At 42.9% G+C, this 27,387-nt stretch overlaps 1 protein-coding gene across 4 annotated transcripts in view; it reads left to right on the plus strand.

The window, feature by feature from the left end:
• slc2a9l2 (solute carrier family 2 member 9, like 2) overlaps positions 1 to 27,387 on the plus strand; it is a 216,148-nt gene that overhangs the window by 3,488 nt on the left and 185,273 nt on the right. For 2 of the 4 annotated variants that reach the window (XM_060901254.1, XM_060901253.1), the window contains exon 2: positions 26,775 to 26,842. The exons of the other annotated variants lie outside the window; for them this stretch is intronic. In XM_060901254.1, the coding sequence (XP_060757237.1) occupies positions 26,792 to 26,842 (51 nt within the window). In that variant the 5' untranslated portion in view covers positions 26,775 to 26,791. The remainder of the gene's footprint in view (positions 1 to 26,774; positions 26,843 to 27,387) is intronic. 4 annotated transcript variants of the gene reach the window in all.

The following is a 27,387-nucleotide window of genomic DNA, read 5'->3' on the forward strand; positions in this document are numbered from 1 at the left end:
TTTTTTCATGTTGGAGTTTGACACTGTGAGTAAGAGTTGACTTATACTACACTGCTACAATCTTGTACTTTACTCCTGAGAGATCAGCAAACATTTACTAGACACAGAATTTAACTTGGTGTTAGTGGTGTCTCAGCAGAAGGTGATTTAAAATGTGTTGATGTTTTAACATGCCCAACATCTGAAGTATAAGGGTTTACGCAACTGGAAACATTTCAATTCTGGTTTTAACCACAAATACACTTCCCTTTATAAATACACCGATCAGTCATAACATCACGACCACTGACAGGTGAAGTGAATAACATCAATTATCTTATTATAGTCAAGTAAAGTCAAGTTTATTTGTATAGCGCTTTTAACAATAAACATTGTCGCAAAGCAGCTTTACAGAATTTGAACAACTTAAAACATGAGCTAATTTTATCCCTAATCTATCCCCAATGAGCAAAACTGTGGCGACGGTGGCAAGGAAAAACTCCCTCAGACGACATGAGGAAGAAACCTCGAGAGGAACCAGACTCAAAAGGGAACCCATCCTCATTTGGGCAACAACAGACAGCATGACTATAACATTAACAGTTTTAACATGAAGACAGTTTCGTTGATGTTATAACTCTTCATTGATGGAAACTTGAGTGCAAAACTGTTCATGATAACTGCAATCCTAAAGTTAGCAAGTCAACTGTAGTCCTCAGCTATAAAAGCATTACTGTAAGAGTCCAGAGCTTCTTCCAGGTATAACCCTCAACTGTCCTCATGGGGCCGTCCTTCACAGGAGCGATGCGATAAAACTCTGACCAGACACAGGGCACCAGGATGGATCAAGCAGGTCCGAGGGGCAGAAGAGGCCAGCATCTCAATCCCAGGACCAACATATAACTCAGAGGGACAGATTGGGGGGGGGGAGAGAGAAAGAAAACACGTTAGGTATGCCCTAAAAATGACAAGTATTAAATCTGTGTGGTAGGCTCGCAGAGACGAGAGTCTTGACATCAGGCATAACACACAACAATGGCATGTTAATATGGTTAAAAATATATATATATATATATCATGACCTGCTCTGGCTGGATGCTTGATTGGGTGATGGGAGCACACTCCTCAGCAATGATGAGATGCAGATGGGACCCAAGACAATTCAGTTACATTTCACTGGGTCTGGGACATGCGACAGACTGTCTGATGGACGATTCCCTGCAGGCTACGATAGCCAGTCGAGGTCTCCACCCTCTCCACCAAAAGATTTCCTGTTGACTCCATGGAACTCAGAGGGACAGATTGGGGGGGGGAAGAAAACGCAGGTTGTTAGGTATGCCCAATGTCACCTGAATAAGTAGGAACAGTATACATATTGCACCGAGTACAAGCAGGGACTCCGGCAACTAACTATGACAGCATAACTAAAAGGAGAGAGCCAGAAGGTAACACAGGCATGAGGGAGCCCCGGGACATAAAGCAGCCAGCCACTACACCGTCAACAAACTCGAGTGAGCAAGCGAGTGGGGACTAACAGCATCCATACATCCCAGTTTACCAAAACACTCTATGTCTGAGGACCCTCTAGATCTACACCTTTACCTCATAAACACCATTAACAAAAGGCTTGACTAAACAGATGTTTTCAGCCTAGACTTAAATGCTGAGACTGTGTCTGATTCCCGAACATATAGTGGCACCTGGCAGTGGGTGCGATACATTCGGCAGCAAGAGAACAGTCAGTTCTTGAAGTTAATGTGTTGGAAGCAGGAAAAATGGGCAAGCGTAAGGATCTGAGCGACTTTGCCATGGGCCAAATTGTGATGGTGAGATGACTGGGTCCGAGTGTCTCCAAAATGGCACAACCTGTGCGATGTTCCCGGTATACAGTGATTAGCACCTACCAAAAGTGGTCCAGGGAAGGAGAACCAGTGAACCGGCGACAGGGTCATGAGTGTCAAAGGCTCATTGATTTGCATGGGGCACGAAGGCTAACCCATATGGTCCAATCCCACAGAAGAGCTACTGTAGCACAAACTGCTGAAAAAGTTAATGCTGGCGAAAACAGAAAAGTGTCCGCATTAACTTTTTCAGCAGACTCAGAAGAGGCAGCTGGAGGATGAATATGAGTTTGTTGCAAGACGAATTTTTTTTTGCTAAAGACCTCGCAGAGGAACTTGTCTTTTTTTTTAGATTAATCTGTGTTGGTGCAATCAGTTAATTATTAATATTAAGTGATTAAATCAGTCTCATTAAATTTGAAGGTTAATAATTAAAATGAATCAATCCCATTGAATCGTTTACTTTGACTCATTTGAATTGAATCATACCATAGAATCAGTCTCATTTGAAGTGAATCATTCAGTGAATCATTTAGTGAATCGTTCAATGAATCATTTAGTGAATCATACCATTAATCCTGGATAAATTACCAAACAGCTAGATTATGGTATATTTCCAAATTATTATTGATCACTTACTATATTACATAAATCTGCACCTTTCTGAATTCTTTGCGATTGGGGACTTCAGATATTGTTCACACCAACAAGATGAATACACACAGCTTTGATAATAAATGAATTTATTATACAAAGATAAAAATAATAATCAATATATACAAGCAGTGAGGTGTATATATATATATATATGTGTTTATGTGTGGTGTGTGTTAGGCCCCTAGGCCTGAGCCAAGGTGTGTGTGTATGAGGGAGCTGCTATAAAATTTCGAATGTTCTTATCTGATGTTTTGGTATGTTGAGTGTGGAGGAGGGGCTTGACCATGTGTTTAGACAAAAGGCTAGTTCTGTATAGCTAACCAAAATGTGTTTGAGCACGAGGTAGGCCCAGATTAGCTTCGTGTTGCTAAGCTAAGACAAAAGGGAAGCTATCTAAAGTGTATCAGGCCTGGTCAGGCCTGTTGAGCACGTGTTTTCTCAGTAACAAAAGGATTCCACACTCATAACATTACCCAACCCCTGAACTCTTAATAAGATCAAAATGTGTGTTAAGAGAATTATGTTAGTAAAAGAAAAACATGCACAGCCTATCAACTGAAAACAAATAAGATTAAAAAAACAGAACAATTCAATTCGACACGCTGCGTGTCTAATAGTGTAATGAATAAACCTGGGTTTAAATTCACACTTTCAATAAAGCAACTTCCTAAAACTAGCTTAATTATTATGCCCAAATATATTTTACTCAATATCTTGCCTCTAGCAAAGTTCTGAGAAGATGTTCGCCGTTGCAGAGCTTCGCTGTTCATGAAGCACGTGAGTCGATTCCGTGAGTCGATTCCGTGGACAGAGAACTTCTCTTGATCCGATACGTCGTTCGTGATGAAAGGAAATTCTCTGATTAATGTGCACAGAACTTCAATCAGGAGGAATTCTGGTCGCTCCTTGGCCAGTGGTTAAGCACAGAACACGCTGGATGGTGAATCTTGCAAGAAAGAAGTGTTTCGGGTTTGAGAGCATCTCTTTTGTGTGTCTAGATTCCTTGGAATCCGGACACGAGAGACAAAGAGTGGCGCTTCCGCCTGGACTTATGCGCGCATGGCGGACTGACGTAGATGATCCCGCCCATGCGTGATGTAGGTCACGCGGAAGAGGACTGGGAGTTGTAGTTCTTAGACACAAAATGGTGGCATGATACCTACATCTGGGTTGCACAGACAGTGTAGTGATGGTCTGGGAGTCATCTAAAGCTTACATCAAAAAAAAAAAAAAAGAGAAGGTATTGATCAAATTAAGAAATTGGAAGCAGAATTACATGAAATGGAAAAGGAATTGGTGAAAAACTACTCAGAAAGTCTCTTCATAAATATTTGCAAATGTAAATTTCAAATTCATGAAATTTATTATTAAAAAAAAAGTCAGAATATGCTCTTTTTAATTTTAAAAATGTATCAATCATTTCATCACAACGATTGCAAAAGTGTACTGCAAGTTGGCCAAGTGGTTAGCGTGTCTGCCTCTCGATCGGGAGATCGGGAGTTCTACTCATGGTCGGGCCATACCAAAGATCATCATAAACATGGTACCGCCTGGCAAGGCATGCTACAATGCAAATGGGGAGTCAAACTCTCGTGGTTACTGGAGGACCAGCCCCCCACTGTAACCCTAGCTATGTAATAGGCGAGAGGCCGAGGGCTACGGAAATGAAGATTGGCACCTCCACATGGCGTGGGAAGGACTTTGTTTAATTACAAAGGTGACAAATCAGTAGCCTGGACACCCTGGACAAGCAGATTTCATTTCCAGGATATTCGTTTTTATTCACATTCATTCAGTTTGACTGATGGTATAGAGCAGCTTATTCTAAATCATATTAATAAGTGTGTTATTATGAAGCGCATGTTACAACAGTCTCGGACGATACCCCTCCGTACCAGCAGAGGTCACTATTACCAAAATCAAACTTACTGTTCATTTCCAGTTTATTTCCCGGTTCTGAACTGGAAAAACACATGGTTTTCATTGTAACTTCTGCAATGTCTTGCCAATTGTCCCTATGTTCATCAGTTCTGAGCTGTGCTAATCCTGACTGCTTTGTGTTTTTAATCCGTGTTTGACTCGTATTTTGGAGCATGCCTGTCTGTTTGACCTTTTTTTTGCCTGCCTTATGAGTATGGTTTTGGATAGTGTTTGGTTAAACCTCTGCACATGGATCGTCAGGCCTTTACCACGTGACATTCGATATGACAGGCATTTTTTCCCAAATCAGAAACCTACACATATCAATTGATTGAACCAGACAAAATAAAATTAAATGTCAAACTACCATCGAACCTGTTCATGAGCTTGTGCTGTTATAGGAGCAGCTTCATCATGCATTTCATCATATTTAGAGAAAATAAAGAAAGACTCAGATAATATCTTTTACATGTGATATGAGGACAAAAACACAGAACCGCACAGCTGAAATCATTTTTTCGCAGTCTCAAACACCGTGTTCTTCATACTTTGTTAGACAAAAATAATAATCATATACTTGTCTGTTTCTTTGAATCTTTGAATCAAGCTAGTTAATATACTTAACTAGCAAACTAGCTTGCCATGCATTACTATGTTAAGTGAACAATCACTTTTTAGCTTAGCCACTTATGTTTCCCGTCATCAAAACCACGGGACTGAGGTTTTACTTGCTCGGTGATATAGCGAATAAATTTAGGATTTGTCCACCCCTGCATCATCTGTAGTTCTCACTTGTAGTTATATAAACAGTCAGCACAATTGAGAATCATGAGTGTGTGATTCTGTGAATGCAGCAAAAGCATGTCAATTACGTCAACAAAGGAGGACCTCAGGGCTAAATGTCAGGTCCAAGGAGCAAAAGTGCTAACTCATACAGATGGGCTTACAGGAGAGGAAGAAAGACAGCCTTTATTGTCACATATACTGTACAAGTCCAGTGCCATGAAATTCTTCCTTTTTGCATGTTTGACATTGTTAGCAAGCTGAGGACAGAGTACAGGGTCGGCCGCCCTACAGCACCCCTGCAGCGAAAAGGGTTAAGGTCCTTGCTCAGTGGCATTTTGGTGGTGCAGGGATTTGAACTCGTGACTTCTGATTCGTAGATCTAAATATTAAAACACTGAAACTTAATCTTGACCACAACTACCCTTCAACGTTTTTCCCTCTTGTTACGTAGTATTATGCGGTCCACTTTGTGGAATAAATTATGCTTAGAATTTCCGCAACACCTTTTTATGTCTGGATACATTTCCAAAACTATTCAAATTATGTGTGTACATATGTGTTTCAGAGGATTACTGGTCCCCGTGAATGCGGATTGTGATATGAAGTCTTAGTGTTTCTACATTGGCTTTTTTTTTTTCACTCTTCAAGTTTCCTGCTGTCTACTGAATTTTAAGATGTCCAGCATTGATGACCACAGACTTCCACCCAGGACAAATATTGCAATGTTGGTGAAAGTGAAACTAAATTTGTTGATCCACCCCATGACTTGGATCCACTCCAAAGTTTAATGGATTCTTCCTTGACCCATGCTACACCCTTCTACAACCCCGATTCTAAAAAAGTTGGGACAAAATACAAATTGTAAATTAAAATGGAATGCAATAATTTACAAATCTCAAAAACTGATATTGTATTCACAATAGAACATAGACAACATATCAAATGTCGAAAGTGAGACATTTTGAAATTTCATGCCAAATATTGGCTCATTTGAAATTTCATGACAGCAACACATCTCAAAAAAGTTGGGACAGGGGCAATAAGAGGCTGGAAAAGTTAAAGGTACAAAAAAGGAACAGCTGGAGGACCAAATTGCAACTCATTAGGTCAATTAGCAATAGGTCATTAACATGACTAGGTATAAAAAGAGCATCTTGGAGTGGGAGCGGCTCTCAGAAGTAAAGATGGGCCCTTAGACGGCACTGCATCACATACAGGCGTGCTTCTGTATTGGAAATCACAAAATGGACTCAGGAATATTTCCAGAGAACATTATCTGTGAACATAATTCACCGTGCCATCTGCCGTTGCCAGCTAAAACTCTATAGTTCAAAGAAGAAGCCGTATCTAAACATGATCCAGAAGCGCAGACGTCTTCTCTGGGCCAAGGCTCATTTAAAATGGACTGTGGCAAAGTGGAAAACTGTTCTGTGGTCAGGCGAATCAAAATTTGAAGTTCTTTATGGAAATCAGGGACGCCGTGTCATTCGGACTAAAGAGGAGAAGGACGACCCAAGTTGTTATCGGCGCTCAGTTCAGAAGCCTGCATCTCTGATGGTATGGAGTTGTGTTAGTGCGTGTGGCATGGGCAGCTTACACATCTGGAAAGACACCATCAATGCTGAAAGGTATATCCAGGTTCTAGAGCAACATATGCTCCCATCCAGACGACGTCTCTTCCAGGGAAGACCTTGCATTTTCCAACATGACAATGCCAAACCACATACTGCATCAATTACAGCATCATGGCTGTGTAGAAGGGTCCGGGTACTGAACTGGCCAGCCTGCAGTCCAGATCTTTCACCCATAGAAAACATTTGGCGCATCATAAAACAGAAGATACGACAAAAAAGACCTACCGTAAGACAGTTGAGCAACTAGAATCCTACATTAGACAAGAATGGGTTAACATTCCTATCCCTAAACTTGAGCAACTTGTCTCCTCAGTCCCCAGACATTTACAGACTGTTGTAAAGAGAAAAGGGGATGTCTCACAGTGGTAAACATGGCCTTGTCCCAACTTTTTTGAGATGTGTTGTTGTCATGAAATTTAAAATCACCTAATTTTTCTCTTTAAATGATACATTCTCAGTTTAAACATTTGATATGTCATCTGTGTTCTATTCTGAATAAAATATGGAATTTTGAAACTTCCACATCATTGCGTTCCGTTTTTATTTACAATTTGTACTTTGCCCCAACTTTTTTGGAATCGGGGTTGTACAGTACCGAGTTTCATGGAAGTCTGGTTGGTAGGATTTGTACAATCCTGTTTACTTCAGACAAACAGAGTAATGATTTTCTTGGTAGCTAGATGGGTGTTGACCTCAGAGTGTGAGCATTATATTGATGAGATCATGGTAAGTGATTCCTGTTGGCACCCTTATTTCTGGTGTAGTATTTCTGGTTCTGCCAAGGAAGACGATTTCTGGTGTCATATTCCTTTCAAGGTGTGTGAGCCGAGTATGTGTGGTGGGATTAATTTCAAGGGGAGCCTCGGGAAGATTGGAGTGTTTTCATAATGTGGGGAAGGTTAGGTTAGGTTTTAGTGTGTCTTTGAGACAGAGGGAATGTATGGGAAACGGACAGAGATCAAATCTTTGTTGCTTTAGTATGCTCATCAGGTTCCATCTCTCTCTCTCTCTCTATGTAAGTGAAATGAGTGATTGCTAACTGCTTCCTGTGAGCATGATATGTCACATGAGCCAACTATTCTGCAGATGAGCTTTCTGCTCGCATGAAATAAATTGAGATTCGGTGCGGAGGAAGAAGAGGTGGCCCTGCTCATGCTGAAAACTTCCTTAAGATCCCAGTACTCTGTGGGAACTTGAGATAACTCGGTGAGATCAGGAGGCTCGGCAGGAGACACAGGAGAGCTAGAGAGCAGACAAGAGGTATAGCAAGCAGGACCCCATTCCACAACCTGGCTAGTGACCCAGTCTATACGAGGGTTGTGGCGGGTAAGCCAAGGGAGACCTAGAATAACTGGGAACTCAGGTGAAGGAATCAGGTGCAGGGATATTTCTTCCTTGTGACCTTGAGACTGGAGGAAGACTGGAGAAGTTACTTGGGTGACTCTTCCGTCACCTAAGGCTTGGCCATCCAGGGCAGACACAGACAGTGGGACTTCAAGAGGTGCAGTCGGGACATTGATACTTTGGGCGAAGTGAATATCCATAAAGTTTCCAGCTGCCCCGAGTCTAACAAAGCTTGACAAGAGTGGACGGACTCACCCCAGGAGATAGAGACCAGGATGTAGATTCCTTGGCCAGGGAGTCCGGGAGAGAGGGTAGGCCCCGTCACAACCCTCCCTCGGCTGGACGGGGCGGTCCTTTTCCCGAGAGTTCGGGACATGATGCTCAGAAGTGACCAGGCTTGCCACAGTAGATGCAGCACTTGTTCCTCCTTCTGCACTCCCTCTCAGATGCGGAGAGGTGAGTACAGCCCACTTGCATGGGTTCTGGACAGTCACTGGAAGAGGTAGATGGAGTCTTTCTGTTAGGGTTTTGCTGGGATTCGAACCTGGTTCGCTGGTGTGATAATCCAGCAAACCCCCACTAGGCCACCAGGGGGATGACTCAAGTGCAGAGGTGTGAGGCAGAAGTAGAAAAGTATCAAAAACAGTTTATTTACACTATGTACAATCTAAGGGAAAAAACAAAAAGAATAATCCAAAGCTCAGAAGATAAACCAAAAATAAAAATATCCAAAGGATCAAAGTCCAAAATCCAAATAAGAAAAGAGGCAAAAACTCAAACGCTCAGAAGATCAAAAAGGTCAAAAACAAAATCCACAAAGTCCAAAAGAAAGAAGCAAAAACCAAGAATACAAAGACACAGGCAAGGTACATGGGACAGAGGGAACTAGCACTAACAGCATAACATAGGAAAAAGACTCCGTGACAAGGGAACAAACAGAGGGGTATTTATACACAAACTAATTAAGGACAAGGCGGGGCAGGAAACAGGCAATAAGACAAAAACAAAACACAGAACACAGTGGTGACCTCTAGAGGCCCAAAACAAACATGACCAGAAAAGGAAATAACAGTGGCCTCTAGAGGCCAAAACAGTCCCAGTCCTAACAGATAAATGGGCCTCTTTATTTCTCCTGGAACTAAAAAGAGCCAAGTGACTAATTGTGGGAGCAGCGGTAAAATATGAGCAAGAAATGATACTGAGGCACCTGTGCAAATATTGCATTGATGAGGAAACATTCTTGCTAGTTGTATGGTTTGATTTTGCGAAATGAAACATTGTGAAACCATTGAGTTTTACTTGTTCCAGGAAACCCAGCTTATGTGACATGAATCCATGAGGATGCATGCAACAACTAATCTCAAGGATGTGTTTAAAGCCACTACAATTTATAAATTAGTGTTAATATATTTTGATACATTTTGAAGATGACTTTGAAGTTATAGTCAGGATAAAAAACAATGGACTCTGAGTGGTTTGATAAGACGAGCCAGATTTTTAATATGTTAACCCCAGTTTTATTTTATTAATTTATTTATTTTAGCAATGGCTTTATTGGCTGTTCAAAGATTACAACAACAGGATTCAAAACCATGAATATACCACATTTATCGAAATACTATTTTCTTCATCTGTCCAGGAGTGCCCTATTGCCCTTTTGGTTTTAAGAAGTCATTGGGGAATCAAGAACGTTTTGTTATTTTAATAGCTTTATAGCCATCTGGAAAAGCATGTAAATTTAAGGACTAAGAGAAAGAATGAGTGAGGTTATACCCAGGCCCGGCGCCGTGGGGGGGCGAAAGGGGGCGTCGCCCCCTCGTGGCTACAGCCCTGCCCCCTCAATGGAGACTCAGATCACTTAATTGTTTTCTTATGAAAATATAATGTATGATAGACTATTAATAATTTGCATTTTCAAATACGAAATATTAAGTGGTTGCGCATTGCACAAAAATACATTTCACATAAATCACTACTAAAACTGGCACAGTAGAACAAATCTGATTGGTTGTTATGATTCTTATGTTGTAATCGTAGAATTCAACTGTATTAAGGTAGGATTATTTCAAAAAACCTGAATTTAATATTAACCCTGTTTTAGACATATGTATCAATCCTAACTACTGGGGACTAGTTATTGTGTGTGTGTGTGTGTGTGTGTGTGTGTGTGTGTGTGTGTGTGTGTGTGTGAAATGCTGACACAGCCGAGCACACACAGACCTGTGATAAGGACAAGGGCGGGGCGTTTTACATGTACACTTACAAGTGCACTGTCTCTGCAATATCCTGCAATATGCAGTCAGTTTACGGGAGTAGTCTTTCCCCTTCCGAATTAAACCAATTCAATCACAATATTGTGAATCCATTTTCTTTCTTTGTAGGCTAAGTTTATCTCCGTTTTTGTTGGTGTATGTGTTCATATATGGTCCGCTTTGTGCGCAAATAGCGTAAGAATGTGTCGTTGACGTCACCCCCCATGCAGCGGGGGTGAAAATTCATCACTTGAGAGTGTTTAGTCCCCTACACGCCTAAACTGGGATCGCGGATTAAGTGATTAGCGTTGACTCGGTGCGAGTCAGGAAGGCTATTACTGGTGTAGCCGCGGGGTCTGTTGATTTTTTTAAATTATGATTTTGGCCGCCGAGCCAAGTACCTTAGACTTGCATTGGCATTTTGTTTTCATGCCGCGGAGCTATTTGTATGTATTTTAAATTTAAAGGACTTGCCTGTAGGTTTGTGTGTGTTGTTTTATGTTTGGCATCTTTCCGGTTGTACCGCGTGTCTGTGAGAAAATCGGAGGGGAGGGTTAACAGGTGGGCACGGGTGTTGATAAAGCGCAACTGCCCTGGTAATATGTCACATGATTTTCCCAGACTAAAGCAACCTTCGGGGCCGTGGTTTTGTGGTTGGCGCAGTTAATTGTTTGAAACACGTTGTCAGACCGCCATCACTACTACACACTATATGAAAAATATTTGCCCCCTTGCGATTTCTAATTGCCCCCTTAGTAAACTGTTCTTGGCGCCGGGCCTGGTTATACCCATTGAGCATTGTGGAATAGAGTACCTCTGGCCAGTTTACACTTTAAAGTATCCAGAAATGATGAGCACTCTCTTGTGCTAAATACAATGAGGCAGTGATTCTGTCCATGATGCACATCTTACTTCAGTTTTTATTCCCTTTTTTGTTTCAGACTTGCATTTCATGGTGGTGTTGCTCGTCCAAATCTACATGCTGCACGGAGTTACTGTGCTGCATGCAGGTGACTGAGGACACTGTAAAATGCTTAAAGTGAAAAACATTTAATATGGCTTCATGTATCAAAGAACCAAGAGACACTGAATCTTTTACATACTTACTTACCTTGTCATAAACTCTATCCACTACTCGAAGGACAAAACTGAAATTGAAAACAAATGTGATATTTTTCACATTACTACTTTTTTTTTACCTCTATAGAAGCCCATCATAAGAAAAAGTGTAATGTGGCATAATGAGTTAAGTTAACAGTGACCCAGAAAAAACACTTTTTTTCTCAGAGATTGACAGATGGATGGATACTTTTGAGGAATACATCATCTGATATAAAATATGAAAGCTCATCACAAGAAAAAGAAGGAATGACAATTTTACCAGAAACACCTTGAATGGGAATGTACAAACCTATGCAGAGTTTCCCCCAAGTTTACAGGTTGTGGATGGGGGGGGGGGGGGGTTCCATTGACCGCTGCCATGTTGGCGGATATACAATCAAACAATATAGTGTCTGTAAACAGCGAATCGTTATATGCCTCATATGCCTCATCAGGGCTGCCAACTTTTCAAAATTCCTTGGAGTGAGATTTTTTTTTTTGGGGGGGGGGGTCGACGGCAAAATTTTTCCGTACACCACGCAGTAAGTGGGAATTTTGTATTCAGTTTGATATTCACTTGTCCCCCTGCATTCTGGTGTTTTGTTTGTGGGTCGTCCAGCTGGAGATGGACAATGAAGGGGGGGGGGGGGGGGGGTGAGATTTTGGATTTAGTAGATGTTCCTGCATTCTGGTGGATTTTTGGAGTGGCCTGCTGTGCCATACCTACATTCTTACACACCCTGACTTGCCAGGCCTTCAGCTTGTGGCCAACAAAAGCACCAAGTTTTGGCTTAAAAGCCCCCACACTAGAAAAATACAGATGACTGCCAATGTTCCTGTAGCCCTATAGACCTGTGTTTCAGATTTAAAGGCAAGTTCATGTTTGAAAATATTTAATCAGCTAAGCCTAAACACCTTCTGAATTGAAACTAAATGTTAAGTTTTTAATAACTGTTGCAAAAAATAAGATTGTCCCTCACTGACTATTCATTATGCATTTAAGGGCTTTCCCCACCACTGGGTTCAGCAGAAGATTGGCATGGGGAAAAATATCAACAGCAAAAGAACAAATAAAATGCTTAAACAGTAAGCAAAATGTGCATGTGCTACAAGAAACATTAAAATGATTAAGTTTGAACAGTATTGAAACACAAAAAGCTGAACCTTGGCCATAGGTGGGAATGTGCACACAAAGTTGGGCTTAAAAATTGTGGTCATACTTAAATAAGCTATATTAATATATTTCTTATTAATTTATTTCTTATCTATGTTTCTTATTAGTAATAGAGCATTTGTCAGGGGCTGTTATCTGACAAATATTCTCTACCTGTCTTGCCCTCTTTGAAACCTTGTCTCCTCAGTATATTGTTCTCTGTCTTTTTTTTATTATTATTCACAACAAGTTCAAGTTCTTTGATATTACAGGTGACCATGCTTTATTTACTTTAACTGAGCAATTACATACATCATAAATAATTAAAAATAAGTACCCTGTAAATAAACAATAGGTATGGTGGCTAATGGCTCTTCTTGCATTTGTAATATTATCTCTTACTTGCTTTATTTGACAACATTTCCAGTATGGCTTCAAATAAAGTCATAAAGTATGATAACATACAGTAAACAAACTAAAAATGCGCCTTAATAAATGTGTGCTAAGGAGGTGCTTTCCCGTGCTGCTTGTTGGGGAAGATAGAGGCTGTGGCACGGCAGTAGGCCTATAATGATTTAGCATGCCTAGTACACAGCTCTTGAAATGACATTAAATATTCTCACAACACTTATAGGCTAAAACGATTAAGAAACTTTACATAAGTTCATAATTACGCCAGTAACACCACACATCGGCGTACATATGTACAAACCTGTCTGAGACACCCATCTTCAACTCAGATACCTTCTTCTCCCTCCTCGTCCTCAAAATTGACGGTAGGCAATTATCCAACTTCCGGCGAGTGCAGCATCATTAGATGCGCCACCTACCATAGGGGAGTGTGTACAGAAGGGAACACCTCTCTGTCTGTTTAGCCGTGCGTAAGGCATAATTGCTCGATCGCAAGTGGTTGGCGCAACACAATAGGTAGCCTAGATCAGATATATAAACTAGATTTTTTTCTAGCATGAGAAATCAGAGGCATGGTGTGTGAGCGTGTGAAGACAGTCAAATGCATGTGTCTCACGCTCATTGCATGAGAGTTGGCAGCCCAGCCTCATGTTCATGAATTGCTAGCTTTTTCACCTACTTGTGAGCTTCAACCATCGGGTAATGCACACACACGTTCTTTAATTGAGAGAAACCGTAGCAACCATGCCATTTGTCCTCTTTCCCTCAAACTCCTGCCTCTGAGGACAGAGGCATCAGATATCTGAGAAAGACGATACACTGTCTGACATGGAGGGTGGAATTCTCTGAGTGTTCAGTATCTGTTCTCTCTCTCTTTTCCCCCCGTGTGTGTGTTTTACACTTCTGAGCAAACAGAATGATCAGGTGAGAGGATTACGCAACAAAATCATCGATATGCTTAGTAGCTGAACTTCAGAATCTCATGTTTTGTTTTGTTTTATACTCCAACCAGGGAGATATACAGTGAGAGACAGACAGACAAGAGCAGTGGAAAAAGAGACAGAGACAGATAGAGAAACAGAAAATTTGGAACGTGGTAGAATGGTGGCACAATGGGAGGTTATGATGTCGGATGTTGGGGGACACAATGGGACATTGGAAAATGGTGGGAGGTGGTGGGATGCACAATGGGACACTCAGGTGAGGTGAGGAGCTGTTGGGCAGCAGTGGGGGGGGGTACATCATGCTACAGTGTAATGGGAAGTTGGTACATGATGGAATATAGGAGACCAATCGGAATTTGGGCTGTAGCAGGATGTTGGAGGGTAAAATCATGCTACAGTGCAATGGGAAGTTGGTATGTGGTGGGATATGGGGAACCAACAGGAAGTTAGGATGTGGAAGGATGTGGAGAGGCCCAGTGAGAAGTTTGGATGTGATGTGAACCCTTGAGCCATAAACTTGCATGACAGTTGTGGACATATTATATAATCCTACATTGCTATCTAGCAACTTCTAGTACCAGCATGAAGACCTGGTCGCACTATCCATTGACCAGGGGCAGTGCCTCCAGACTCTGTTCAAGGCCTAGGTGAAGGACTAGCAGGTGATCTTGAGCCTGGTCCAGTCAGTGAGTACTCCAGCAGTCGCTTCTGCGACCAGCATTTTTGTCCAGCTAGTCAAAATGGGGCCTTGGGACAACCCAGAGGGCTTCATCAAGCTGTCTGAGCATGTCACAGAGGTGAGCTCATGGGCAAACTCACAGTGGGCAACCCGTCTATTGTCGCTCCTGTCAGGGGAAGCCCAGCTCATGGCTCGGCACTCCCTGTAGCCAGCATGATGGAGTACCCAGACCTGGAGCAGGCTATACTGCAGTGGGTTGGCCACGCACCAGAAGAACATCGACTTTGCTGTATGCGCTGGCATACAGCAAAGTCAGCTTCCTGTGTGCTTTCGCTCAACGGTTCCAAGACGCCTGTTGATGGTGGGTGCTGACTTGTGAGTGCGACACATCATCAATTGGGTGGCAGTGGAACAGTTCATTGCGCAACTGCTGACTGAAATGTCAATGCGGATCCAGTGTCACCATGCAATGTCACTGGAAGGAGGTAGTCCAGCTGGCAGAGGACCATCTGGTGGTGTTTCCAGAAGCAGGCTCTCCTACAGCTTCTCTCTCCCTCCTTGCCTGTCCCCTACTCCAGCCCCATGGAAACAGGGGCCAATTTCCCCAAAACCCACTCTCTGAACCTGTGTCTCTCCCTGAGTCTCTCCCCATGTCTCCTCGGTCCCTTCTCCTTCTCGGTCTGTGCTGCCACTAACCCCTTCTCTCTCTCCACAGGAGTGCGGGGCACTAGGAAATGCATGGTTGATGAAGGTGAGGTGTATGCATGGGGATGTTCACAAATATCCACTAATACCCATCTCTATTAATTTTTCATTTGATTGTGAATCAAACACTAAAAAACTGTCTGTTGTTTGCTGTGCACGAGGTCCCACAAGCCTCCACTGGATTTTCCTCATTTGAATTGCTATATGGGCGCAAACCTCGTGGCATCTTAGACACCATGAGAGAAAATTGTTAGGAGGAACCTTCTCAAAACAAAAATTAAATTCAGTACATTTTTGAATTGAGAGCAAACTTCCACGCACTGAGTCACCTAACCCAGGAGAATTTGCTACAGGTGCATGAACATCAATCCCACCTGTAAACAGCTAAGGGAATTTACACCAGGAGATAAAGTGCTCATTTGCCCATGTCAAATGCCCACATCGAGCTCAAAATTACTGACCAACTGGCAACGGCCCTTTGAGGTCACACGACGAATTGGGGAAGTTGACTATGAGGTCAGGTGCATGGATAGGGGTGATGCATGTCAAATTTACCACCTCAGTCTCCTAAAACCATGAAGAGAGGAGGTTCCTGTGGCTCTGGCAATGGTAGTTCCCAAGTCAAGTCAAGTCAAGTCAAGTTTATTTGTATAGTGCTTTTAACATTGTCGCAAAGCAGCTTTACAGAATTTGAACGACTTAAAACATGAGCTAATTTTATCCCTAATCTATCCCCAATGAGCAAGCCTGTGGTGACGGTGGCAAGGAAAAACTCCCTACGACAACATGAGGAAGAAACCTCGAGAGGAACCAGACTCAAAAGGGAACCCATCCTCATTTGGGCAACAACAGACAGCATGACTATAATATTAACAGTTTTAACATGAAGTCAGTTTCATTTATGTTATAAACTCTTCATTGATGGAAACTTGAGTGCAAAACTGTTCATGACAACTGCAGTCCTAAAGTTAGCAAGTCCACTGTAGTCCTCAGCCATAAAAGCATTACTGTAAGAGTCCAGAGCGTCCTCCAGGTGTGACTTTCAACTGTCCTCATGGGGCCGTCCTCTACAGGAGTGATGCGATGAGACTCCAACCAGACACAGGGCACCAGGATGGATCAAGCAGGTCCGAGGAGCAGAAGAGGTCAGCATCTCGATCCCAGGACTGACATGTAACTCAGAGGGACAGATTTGGGGGGGAGGGGGAGGGAGAGAAAACACAGGTTGTTAGGCATGCCCAATGTCACCTGAATAAGTAGGAACAGTTTACATATTGCACTGAGTACAAGCAGGGACTCCGGCAACCAACTATAACAGCATAACTAAAAGGGGAGAGCCAGAAGGTAACACAGGCATGAGGGAGCCCCAGGACATAAAGCAGCCAGCCACTACACCATCACTGAGGGATTGGTGTTTGGTGTTTGTTTTCCTTTTTCCAACTCAAAACAGAACAAATAAATAGGGAAACCAAAACGAAATAACTCTAATTTACGATTATACGAGCAACTTAACTTTCATTTTAGATAAAACTAAATTCATTTGTATTCATGTCAGTCTCAAGAATTAGTTCTTATTCATACATTATAATTTTTTGCGCTCATTCAGGCTCCTTTTACTGGAAGCAAAACTCTAGGAAGATCATGGCTGTTCCCGAGTCTGACTTTCAAGCTGTCCAGCAAAAGAAGCGGAGAATCTCGTAAGTTGGAGTGCCAGTGACTTGTTACTCCTCCTCATATTTTCCTGTGTTTTGGTAAACTGGAATGTATGGATGCTGTCAGTCCCCACTCGCTTGCTCACTCGAGTTTGCTGATGGTCCATCAGCAAACTCGAGTGAGCAAGCGAGTGGGGACTGACAGCATCCATACATTCCAGTTTACCAAAACACTCTCTGTCTGAGGACCCTCCAGATCTACTCCTTTACCTCATAAACACCATTAACAAAAGGCTTGACTAAACAGAGGTTTTCAGCCTAGACTTAAACACTGAGACTGTGTCTGATTCCCGAACACTGCTTGGAAGGCTGTTCCATAACTGTGGGGCTTTGTAAGAAAAGGCTCTGCCCCCTGATGTAGCCTTCACTATACGAGGTACCAGCAGATAGCCTGCATCTTTTGATCTAAGTAGGCGTGGCGGGTCATAGAGGAGCAGAAATTCACTCAGGTATTGTGGTGCGAGACCATTCAGTGCTTTAAAGGTCAATAGTAGTACTTTATAATCAATACGAAGTTTGATTGGGAGCCAATGCAGTGTGGATAAGACAGGGGTGATGTGGTCATATTTTCTAGTTCTAGTAAGGACTCTTGCTGCTGTATTTTGAACTAACTGGAGCTTGTTTATGCACTTATTGGAACATCCAGACAGTAAGGCATTACAATAATCCAACCTGGAGGTAACGAAAGCATGAACTAGTTTTTCCGCATCACGTAGTGACGTTAAATTTCTTATCTTAGCAATATTTCTGAGATGAAAGAAAACTATCCAGGTAATGTGATCAATGTGAGTTTCAAATGCAAGACTGGGGTCAAAAATCACTCCGAGGTCTTTTACTGCTGCACGTGAAGAAACAGAAAGGCCATCCAGAGTTACTGTGTAATCAGAAAACTTATTTCTAGCTGCAAGTGGTCCGAGTACAAGTACTTCAGTCTTGTCAGAGTTAAGCAGTGTCTCTCATCAGGTTTTGCAGAAACATACAACTGTGTGTCATCAGCATAACAGTGGAAACTAATACAATGTTTATGAATAATATCACCCAGAGGTAACATATATAAAAAAAAAGCAGTGGACCCAAGACAGAACCTTGTGGAACACCAAACTTTACCTCAGTACATCTAGAAATATCACCATTTATATCAACATACTGATAGCGATCAGTTAAATAAGACCTGAGCCAGGAGAGGGCCATTCCCTTAACTCCCACAACATTTTCTAGTCTATCCAGAAGGATGGAATGATCAATTGTATCAAATGCTGCACTAAGGTCAAGCAACACAAGCAGCGAGACACAGCCCTGATCAGACGCCAACAGTAGCTTGTTTACTACTTTAACCAAAGCTGTCTCTGTGCTATGATTAGGTCTAAATCCTGACTGATACATTTCATGGATGTTATTCTTATGTAAATATGAGCATAACTGCTGTGCCACAGCTTTTTCAAGGATCTTGGAGATAAAGGGGAGGTTTGATATTGGCCGATAATTGGACAGCTGACAGGGCTCAAGATCAGGTTTTTTAATCAGGGGTTTGATAACTGCTATTGTAAAGGATTTGGGTACATAGCCAATCATAAGAGAAGAATTTATTATTTTTAGAAGCGGTTCAATTACTTCAGGTATTATCTGTTTGAATAGACATGTAGGTAAGGGATCTCGTACACAAGTTGAGGCTTTTGATGCCAAGATTAATGAAAGTAATTCATTTTCTTTTAGGGGAGTAAAACATTCTAATTGCTGATCTGATACAGTTATATTGAATTGAGAGCAAACTTCCATGCACTGAGTCACCTAACCCAGGAGAATTTGCTACAGGTGCACGAACGTCAATCCCACCTGTAAACAGCTAAGGGAATTTACACCAGGAGATAAAGTGCTCATTTGCCCATGTCAAATGCCCACATCGAGCTCAAAATTACTCACCAACTGGCAACGGCCCTTTGAGGTCACACGGCGAATTGGGGAAGTTGACTATGAGGTCAGGTGCACGGATAGGAGTGATGCATGTCAAATTTACCACCTCAGTCTCCTAAAACCATGAAGAGAGGAGGTTCCTGTGGCTCTGGCAATGGTAGTTCCCAAGATGGCGGAGCTGGGATCAGGGGCAAGTCCAGCCCAATTCACACTGGTCCCCTGTGGAGACCACCTCTCACTGTTCCAAAGAGCACATGTTATCAGGTTGCAGGAGGAATTCTGTGCTGTGTTTTCACCCCTTCCCAGTTGCGCTAACCTCATATGCCCCTTTTCCATCAAAGCAGTTCCAGGGCTGGTTCGGGGCCAGTGCTTAGTTTGGAACCGGGTTTTCTGTTTCCACTGACAAAGAACTGGCTCTGGGGCCAGAAAAACCGGTTCCAGGCTAGCACCAACTCTTTGCTGGGCCAGAGGAAAGAACCGCTTACGTCAATAACAAGACCACGAAAGATCGCCATTTTTAAGCGGCGAGAAGCCGCAGCTGTACAAACGCGAAGTCATCCATTATTATTAGTAGTAGTATTGTTGTTGTTGTTGCTGCTGGTGCTTCTTCCATGTTGTTTTTGCTTCGATATTCACGCCAAGGTTTAAGCAAACGTAGCGACGTAACTGACGTATACAGCGACGTAATGATGTGGCACCGCGAGCGATGGAAAAGCAAACTGGTTCTCAGCTGGCTCGCAAGTTGAACGAGTTGTGAACCAGCACCAGCACTGGCTCCGAACCAGCCCTGGAACTGATTTGGTGGAAAAGGGGTAATAGAGCTCCACAATGAGACTCCCCCGGGCGTGGTGGTGCACAGCTGCCCGTATCGGCTCCCCAAGCACAAGAAAAATGTGGTTCGGGATGAACTCAAGGTGATGCTTGATATGGGAGTAATTGAGGAGTCACATTTTTTATTTTTATTTAACCTTTATTTTACCAGGAGAAAAGACCCATTGAGATTAATAATCTCTTTTACAAGGGCGTCCTGGCCAAGAGGCAGCACAGGTTACAAAATTAAAATTACAATTTACAGGAGTCTGACTAAAAGAAAAAAAAATCATTTAAAACAGTTACAAATTAGGGATGCCATCTCAAGTGCTCTCAGTCTGGAGTTAAAATCGCTCAATGGAATAAGTTATTTTATTTTTAGGTCCGGGCGGCACGGTGGCGTAGTGGTTAGCGCTGTCGTCTCACAGCAAGAAGGTCCTGGGTTCGAGCCCCGGGGCCGGCGAGGGCCTTTCTGTGTGGAGTTTGCATGTTCTCCCCGTGTCTGCGTGGGTTTCCTCCGGGTGCTCCGGTTTCCCCCACAGTCCAAAGACATGCAGGTTAGGTTAACTGGTGACTCTAAATTGACCGTAGGTGTGAGTGTGAATGGTTGTCTGTGTCTATGTGTCAGCCCTGTGATGACCTGGCGACTTGTCCAGGGTGTACCCCGCCTTTCGCCCGTAGTCAGCTGGGATAGGCTCCAGCTCGCCTGCGACCCTGTAGAAGGATAAAGCGGCTAGAGATAATGAGATGAGATGAGATTTTTAGGTCCTTTTGCAGCTTGTTCCAGGTGGTGGGGGCAGAGAAAACAAAAGCTCTTTTTCCCTGCTCTGTGCGGACGGATGGGACAAAGAGCAGCAAATGATCATTGGAGCGCAGGCCATAAGAGTCAAGGTTCCTCGGTGTGATTAGATTACTGATGTAGGGTGGCAGTAGTCCAAGTATTGCCTTGTATATAAAGGTATACCAGTGAGTCAACCTCCTGGTAAACAGTGACGGCCATCTGACTCGGGAATATAGTTTGCAGTGATGGGTCAAGGCCCTACAATTAGTGATGAACCTCAGGGCAGCATGATACACAGAGTCAATTTTACTCAGGCATTGAGCTGAAGCGTTCATGTACAACAAGTCTCCATAGTCTAAAATAGATAAACAGGATAAACAGGTTGCAGCGACAAGGCGCTTCTTAACATCAAAAGAAAAACAAAATTTATTTCTAAATAAAAAACCCAGCTTCAGTTTAAGTTTCTTAACAAGATTTTCAGTGTGGGCTTTGAATGTCAGGGTGTCATCAAGCAGGATACCAAAATATTTATACGAGTGGACCACCTCTATTTCATTTCCCTCAAGAGTGAATACTGTGGGGATGTTTAACAGTCCCTTCCTTGGCTTTGAAAACAACATTTGTTTAGTCTTGTCCGCGTTCAGTACTCATTTTAGCTGCAGAAATGCATATTGGATCGCATCAAAGGCCTTCTGCAGGGATTCAACAGCATTAGTAGGGGATGACCCACAGCAGTAAATGATTGTGTCATCGGCATAGAAATGCATATTTGCATCAGACGCATTTTGACCCACGTCATTTATATACATAATGAATAGGAGGGGACCTAATATAGAACCCTGTGGCACACCCTTGTGGACACTCACAAATTCTGAACACAAGTCATCATATTTGATACATTGGGTCCTATCACTTAAATATTTTGTGAACCAGGAAACTACATGATCTAAAAGACCAAAACTGGAGAGCCTTTTCTTTAAAACTGTGTGGTCCACAGTGTCGAACACCTTTGACAGGTCAATGAAAAGCGCAGCACAGTACTGTTTTTTATCAAGGGCAACAAATATGTCATTAATCACTTTTGTGGCAGCAGTGACAGTACTGTGCTTTTTCCTAAAACCTGATTGCAGCTTTGAAAGAAGGTCGTTTGAGTATAAAAAATCTTTGAGTTGCTCACACACCAGAGATTCAAGGATTTTTGACAGGACACACAAATTAGATATTGGCCTGTAATTGGTTAATACTGCTGGATCACCTCCTTTTAAAAAAGGAATAACAAAGGCTGACTTCCAAACTGAAGGTAGTTCTTTGTTTTCAATTGATAAATTAAAAAGTGGCGGCACGGTGGTGTAGTGGTTAGCGCTGTCGCCTCACAGCAAGAAGGTCCAGGTTCGATCCCCATGGCCGGCGAGGGCCTTTCTGTGCGGAGTTTGCATGTTCTCCCCGTGTCTGCGTGGGTTTCCTCCGGGTGCTCCGGTTTCCCCCACAGTCCAAAGACATGCAGGTTAGGTTAACTGGTGACTCTAAATTGACCGTAGGTGTGAATGTGAGTGTGAATGGTTGTCTGTGTCTATGTGTCAGCCCTGTGATGACCTGGCGACTTGTCCAGGGTGTACCCCGCCTTTCGCCCGTAATCAGCTGGGATAGGCTCCAGCTTGCCTGCGACCCTGTAAAGGATAAAGCGGCTAGAGATAATGAGATGAGATGAGAAATTAAAAAGTGTTGTCATGGGCTGTGCAATAAAATCAACAGCCATTTTCACAAAATAAGGCTCTATAAAACCTGGCCTGGGAGGTTTACTGTGGTTCAAAGTTTTGAGAGCCTTACATACTTGTTGCACGGTAAAAGGTACAAATGTAAAAGGTTCTCCAAAGAATGCTTCAGAGCTTGTAGTACAATGAAGATTATTAAGATTATCAGTTGTAACAGACAAATAGTATTCTGATTTAGCCTTTTTAATGAGAGAAGTAGCGACTGGAGCAGCCTGGTGGTCTTGATTCCCAAGAGCGACAGGACAGTCTGGTTCTGTGTAAACTACTGAAAAAAAGTCAATGTGGTGTCTAAATTTGACACATATCCAGTGCCTCACACTGATGAACTGCTCGATTGGTTAGATGCAGCTCACTTTCATTCGGCATTGGATTTGACGAAGGGATATTGGCAGATTCCCTTGACTTCATTATCCCGCCAAAACCAACCAACCAACCAACCAACCAACCAAACAAATAAACAAACAAACAAACAAACAAACAAACAACAACCTTTTTCATTCTGTTTGGGTGACACCAATTTGTCACCCTTCTGCTTGGGTTCTTTGGGGCCCCAGTGACATTTCAGTATCTCATGGATATCAGTATCTCATCCTCCAGTATTTCCGTGTCTCATTCTCGCTCCCCACAGTGCGTCTGCTGTGACCCATTTAGATGACTTCACTATCTATAGTAATGACTGGCAGTGACATTTACAACATCTGAGGGCTGTCCTGAGATTGCTGAGCCATGTGGGACTCACAGCAAACCTGAAGAAGTGTGCGATCGGGTGGGTGGAAGTACGGTATCTGGACTTCCACTTGGGTCATGGGCAGGTGCATCCGTAAATTGATAAGACTGCAGCAAATGTAGCCTGCCCGAGAGCTAAGACCAAAAAGAGTGTGAGGCAGTTCCTGGGGCTGACTGGCTATTACAGGTGGTTCGTACCTAATTTTTCAGACATCACCAGCCCGCTGACTGACCTCACTAAAAAGGGGGCACCAGATCTGATCCAGTGGATGGAGTGATGCGAACAGGCTTTTGCTCAGGTTAAAGTGGTTTTGTGTGGGGGCCTGCTGTTGCATTCACCTGACTTTTCGGTCCCTTTTGTTTGATAGACCGACACATTGGACAGAGGGCTGGAGGCAGTTTTGTCCCAGATGGTGGTGGTGGTGGTGGTGGGGGGGGGGGGGGGCTGGTGCTGAACTTCAACCACAAGCTCTCGATGCAAAAGAGTAAGTACAACACCATAAAGAAGGAGTATCTGGTCATCAACTTGGCAGTCCTTGCTCTCTGGTACTACCTGCTCGGACACCCTTTCACCCTCTGTTCTGACCATGACCTGCTCCAATGGCTCCAACACACAAAGGAGGCCAACACATGGATCACTTGTTGGTATCTATCTCTTCAGCCTTTTAAGTTCAAGGTTAATTCACAGGCCGGGGGCACATATGGTGGTGGAGGTCTACCTCTTCTGGTGGTGGTGGTGGGGTAGTCAACTGCAGGCTGGGTGGCTCCCCGGCCTGAGTCGGGTGGTGGGGGTATGTGGCAGCGAGGGTGCTGTCAAGCATCAGCTGTGAATGCTGAGGAGTCAGGTTGAATCAATAGCCAGTAAACAGAGAGAGAGAGCTGTGTCACCCACGTGTGTGTTTGTGTGTGTGTGAGAGTGTGCATACATTGAAAGCACTGGAAAGTGCCAGATTAAAAATAAAAAAAAGTGCCTGCATTGTGAAGCCTGTCTCCCCATTCTTCATTGCCCAAACACAACATTGCTACAAGGGGAGGATCAGACTACCTGATTTTGACATGACTTTGTCATGGCCAACAAATTTCCAGCATTCGGTCCAAATACAAATGTCGGGAATGACTAATGGGCCTTATACTGTGAGTTAAATCAAAGAAGAAGAAGAGCAATGTGCCCCATGATACCCAGAGAAAAAAAAAAATCTACCATGTCAGAATTTTTTTTGTATTTTCTCACCAAGACTGACATCTCCTATGACATGTTCCTTGACGTTCCTTCTGTAGCCATGACTGACAATTTCTTGATCCTCCTCCCCAACAACATGCAAAGATTTGAACAATGATTGGTCAGTGTCAAACCTGTAGCATTTTCCAGTCCAAGACATGGCAAGAATTTATGACACTGTGATTGCTTAATCTGACATGGAGACCATGATGAATGGCAGAAATATTGTGCAGCCTGATTCAGCAATTAGTTGGAGGTAAAATTGGAATGTGGAATGTATAATTTTGGGGGCATAAGAGGAAATTAAAGATGTGGGAACACATTAAAGAAGTTGAATTGACAAGGTGTGGTTTTTTTTCTACCTCTGTAACTTGAAGACCTGCGAAGCAGCAATGTTTTCAAGCCAATTAGGGATTTAATCCTGGCACCAGGATGGACTGCCTTTCAGAGACTGTCACATAAATGCACTTTTAGTTAACATAGTAGTAAAGCAGCATGTAATAGTGATGTACAGTCACTGGCCACCTTAAGAGGAACTTGTTCTTGATTCTAAGGTTTCTGTTCTTGGCTGCAGGTGTCGTGCCTACCTGGCTCAAAATAAGCACAACATAAAGGGAGTCGCCCTGTGATGACCTGGCGACTTGTCCAGGGTGTACCCCGCCTTTCGCCCATAGTCAGCTGGAATAGGCTCCAGCTTGCCTGCGACCCTGTAGAAGGATAAAGCGGCTAGAGATAATGAGATGAGATGAGATAAAGGGAGTCCACACCGTTGCTCAGGTTAAATAATATTTTATTCAAACATAATTAAGAAATAAGAAATAATAAACATTTAAAGAAAAATAATAAAGCGCTGGTTGGCCCGTGCAGGGCTTCCATGGTGCAAAGTAAGAGTTACCCAAACCAAAAACCCCGATAGCCAGCCCGCCAACACTGAAGAGCCATGTATTTGAACTTGTCACGGCTGTCGAGACCAGGTGTTGCAGTACCAGACAGCTCCCCCTTTGGACTGGAGGAAGACCCGGACAAGTTCAAGTTCAATATCTGGGGAAGGAGTGAGCACTCTCAGCAAGGCAAAGCTGGGCGTGACACAGGAATGGAACCCAATATGGTCTTCTGCTGTTGCAAGCTGGGATGCTTTTCAGTTCACCATGGTTGTAAAGAATAATTATATGAGTTACTATATCCTTCCTGGCAGCTCAAACCAATCTTACCATTTTACTTTGACATCTCTTATCAACAAGGCCTTTGTTTCCATCCACAGAACTGTCACTCACTCAGTGGATTTTGTTTTTCGCACCAATCTGTCTGTGTAAACTCTCGAGACTGCGGTGTGTGAAAACCCCAGGAGATCAGCAGGTTCTGAAATACTCAAACCAGTCCATCTGGCTCAAACCAACATCCACGCCACAGTGAAAGTCACACTTTGAAATCACAATTTTCCCCATTCTGATGTTTGAAGTGAACATTAACTGAAGCTCTTGATTTGTATCTGTATGATTTTATGCATTGTGCTGCTGTCAAGGGATTAGCTGGTTAGAGAACTATAATAAACAGCAGGTGGATGGGTGTACCGAATAAAATGGCCAGTGAGCATAAGTGTACAGTGAAGCTCCATTGAATGGCAGGTCCACCAGGTGTCAGTAGTATTATTTCATTCTTTCTCTCTCTCTCTCTCTCTCTCTCTCTCTCTATTAATTTAAATACCATATCTGCCTCGGTCTCTCTCTCTCTCTTTCTCTGCCTTTTGATCTCACACATTCTCGATTTTTCTTTTCTCTCTTTCCATTCCAGTCACTGCTTTTATTGTCTTATTTTTTTATCTCTATTGTTGTCATGTGCCTTTGCCAGAGCTGTGGTATAAATGAGCATGATATGAAACTTTACAAATATGATATTGAGAGAGATTATTTTTTAAAAAAAAAAAAAAGAAGAAAATAAATGAAAACAAAATGGAGCCGAGTTTACTATTACAGGTAGATTGTCATATCAGTAAATTTGAGTAGTTCTTACTTCCCCGTGTCCACATTTACACTGACTGCTGTGTCTCGGACTGGAATTCCATCAAGTCCCTCGAAAAATCTTTCTCAATTTCTCCTTTAGTCTCCGTTCCCTTTTCTAGTTTCCATTCTTTATTTCTCTCCCTGTTACCCTGTCTCTTCCTTTCTCTTTGCCTGTCTCTCTCTTTTGCTCTTGTTCCTCAGAACGAGTGACAGTAAGCACAGTCAACACTAATATTTACATACTGGAATGAGATGTGTGATGAACATCATATGTATTGTGAATACATTGTGTATGAAGAGTGTGTGTTTCCTCTGTTGCTGCAGGGGATCATCTTTGTGTGTGTGTGTGTGTGTGTGTGTGTGTGTGTGTGTGTGTGTGTGTGTGTGTGTGTGTGTGTGTGTCCTTGAGTATAATTGGGGGATTTTCTCTCTTTCAGGCTTTTGAGCTTCTGAAATGGAAAAGATCCAACGATGCCTTGAAAATGAGCCAGCTCCATCCAAACAGGTGTGTGTGTGTGTGTGTGTGTGTGTGTGTGTGTGTGTGTGTGTGTGTGAGAGAGAGAGGCACCTTGGTCCGATTTCTTTTCTCCATTTTATCACCCTTTTTGCTCTGTTACCTGACTGTAGATAGAATTATGTGTCCTCGGGGAAAAACAGGGATGTGAGAACAGGAGAGTGGGAGGGGAAGGAGGGAGGTGCAGAGGGAATAGAGAAATTGTTGAAACCTGGAAGTCAGGAAGGGTGAAAGGATGGACATTTTTCAGGCAAAATGCTAAACATTTCAGATTTTCGGATTCAAGGCATTATTTGAATATCAGCCACAAAATGTCTCATCTCATCTCATTATCTCTAGCCGCTTTATCCTGTTCTACAGGGTCGCAGGCAAGCTGGAGCCTATCCCAGCTGACTATGGGCAAGAGGTAGGGTACACCCTGGACAAGTCGCCAGGTCACTGTAGGGCTGACACATAGACACAGACAACCATTCACACTCACGTTCACACCTACGGTCAATTTAGAGTCACCAGTTAACCTAACCTGCATGTCTTTG

This window comes from Neoarius graeffei, chromosome 20 (genome assembly GCF_027579695.1).
Source record: "Neoarius graeffei isolate fNeoGra1 chromosome 20, fNeoGra1.pri, whole genome shotgun sequence".
NCBI lineage: Eukaryota > Metazoa > Chordata > Actinopteri > Siluriformes > Ariidae > Neoarius > Neoarius graeffei.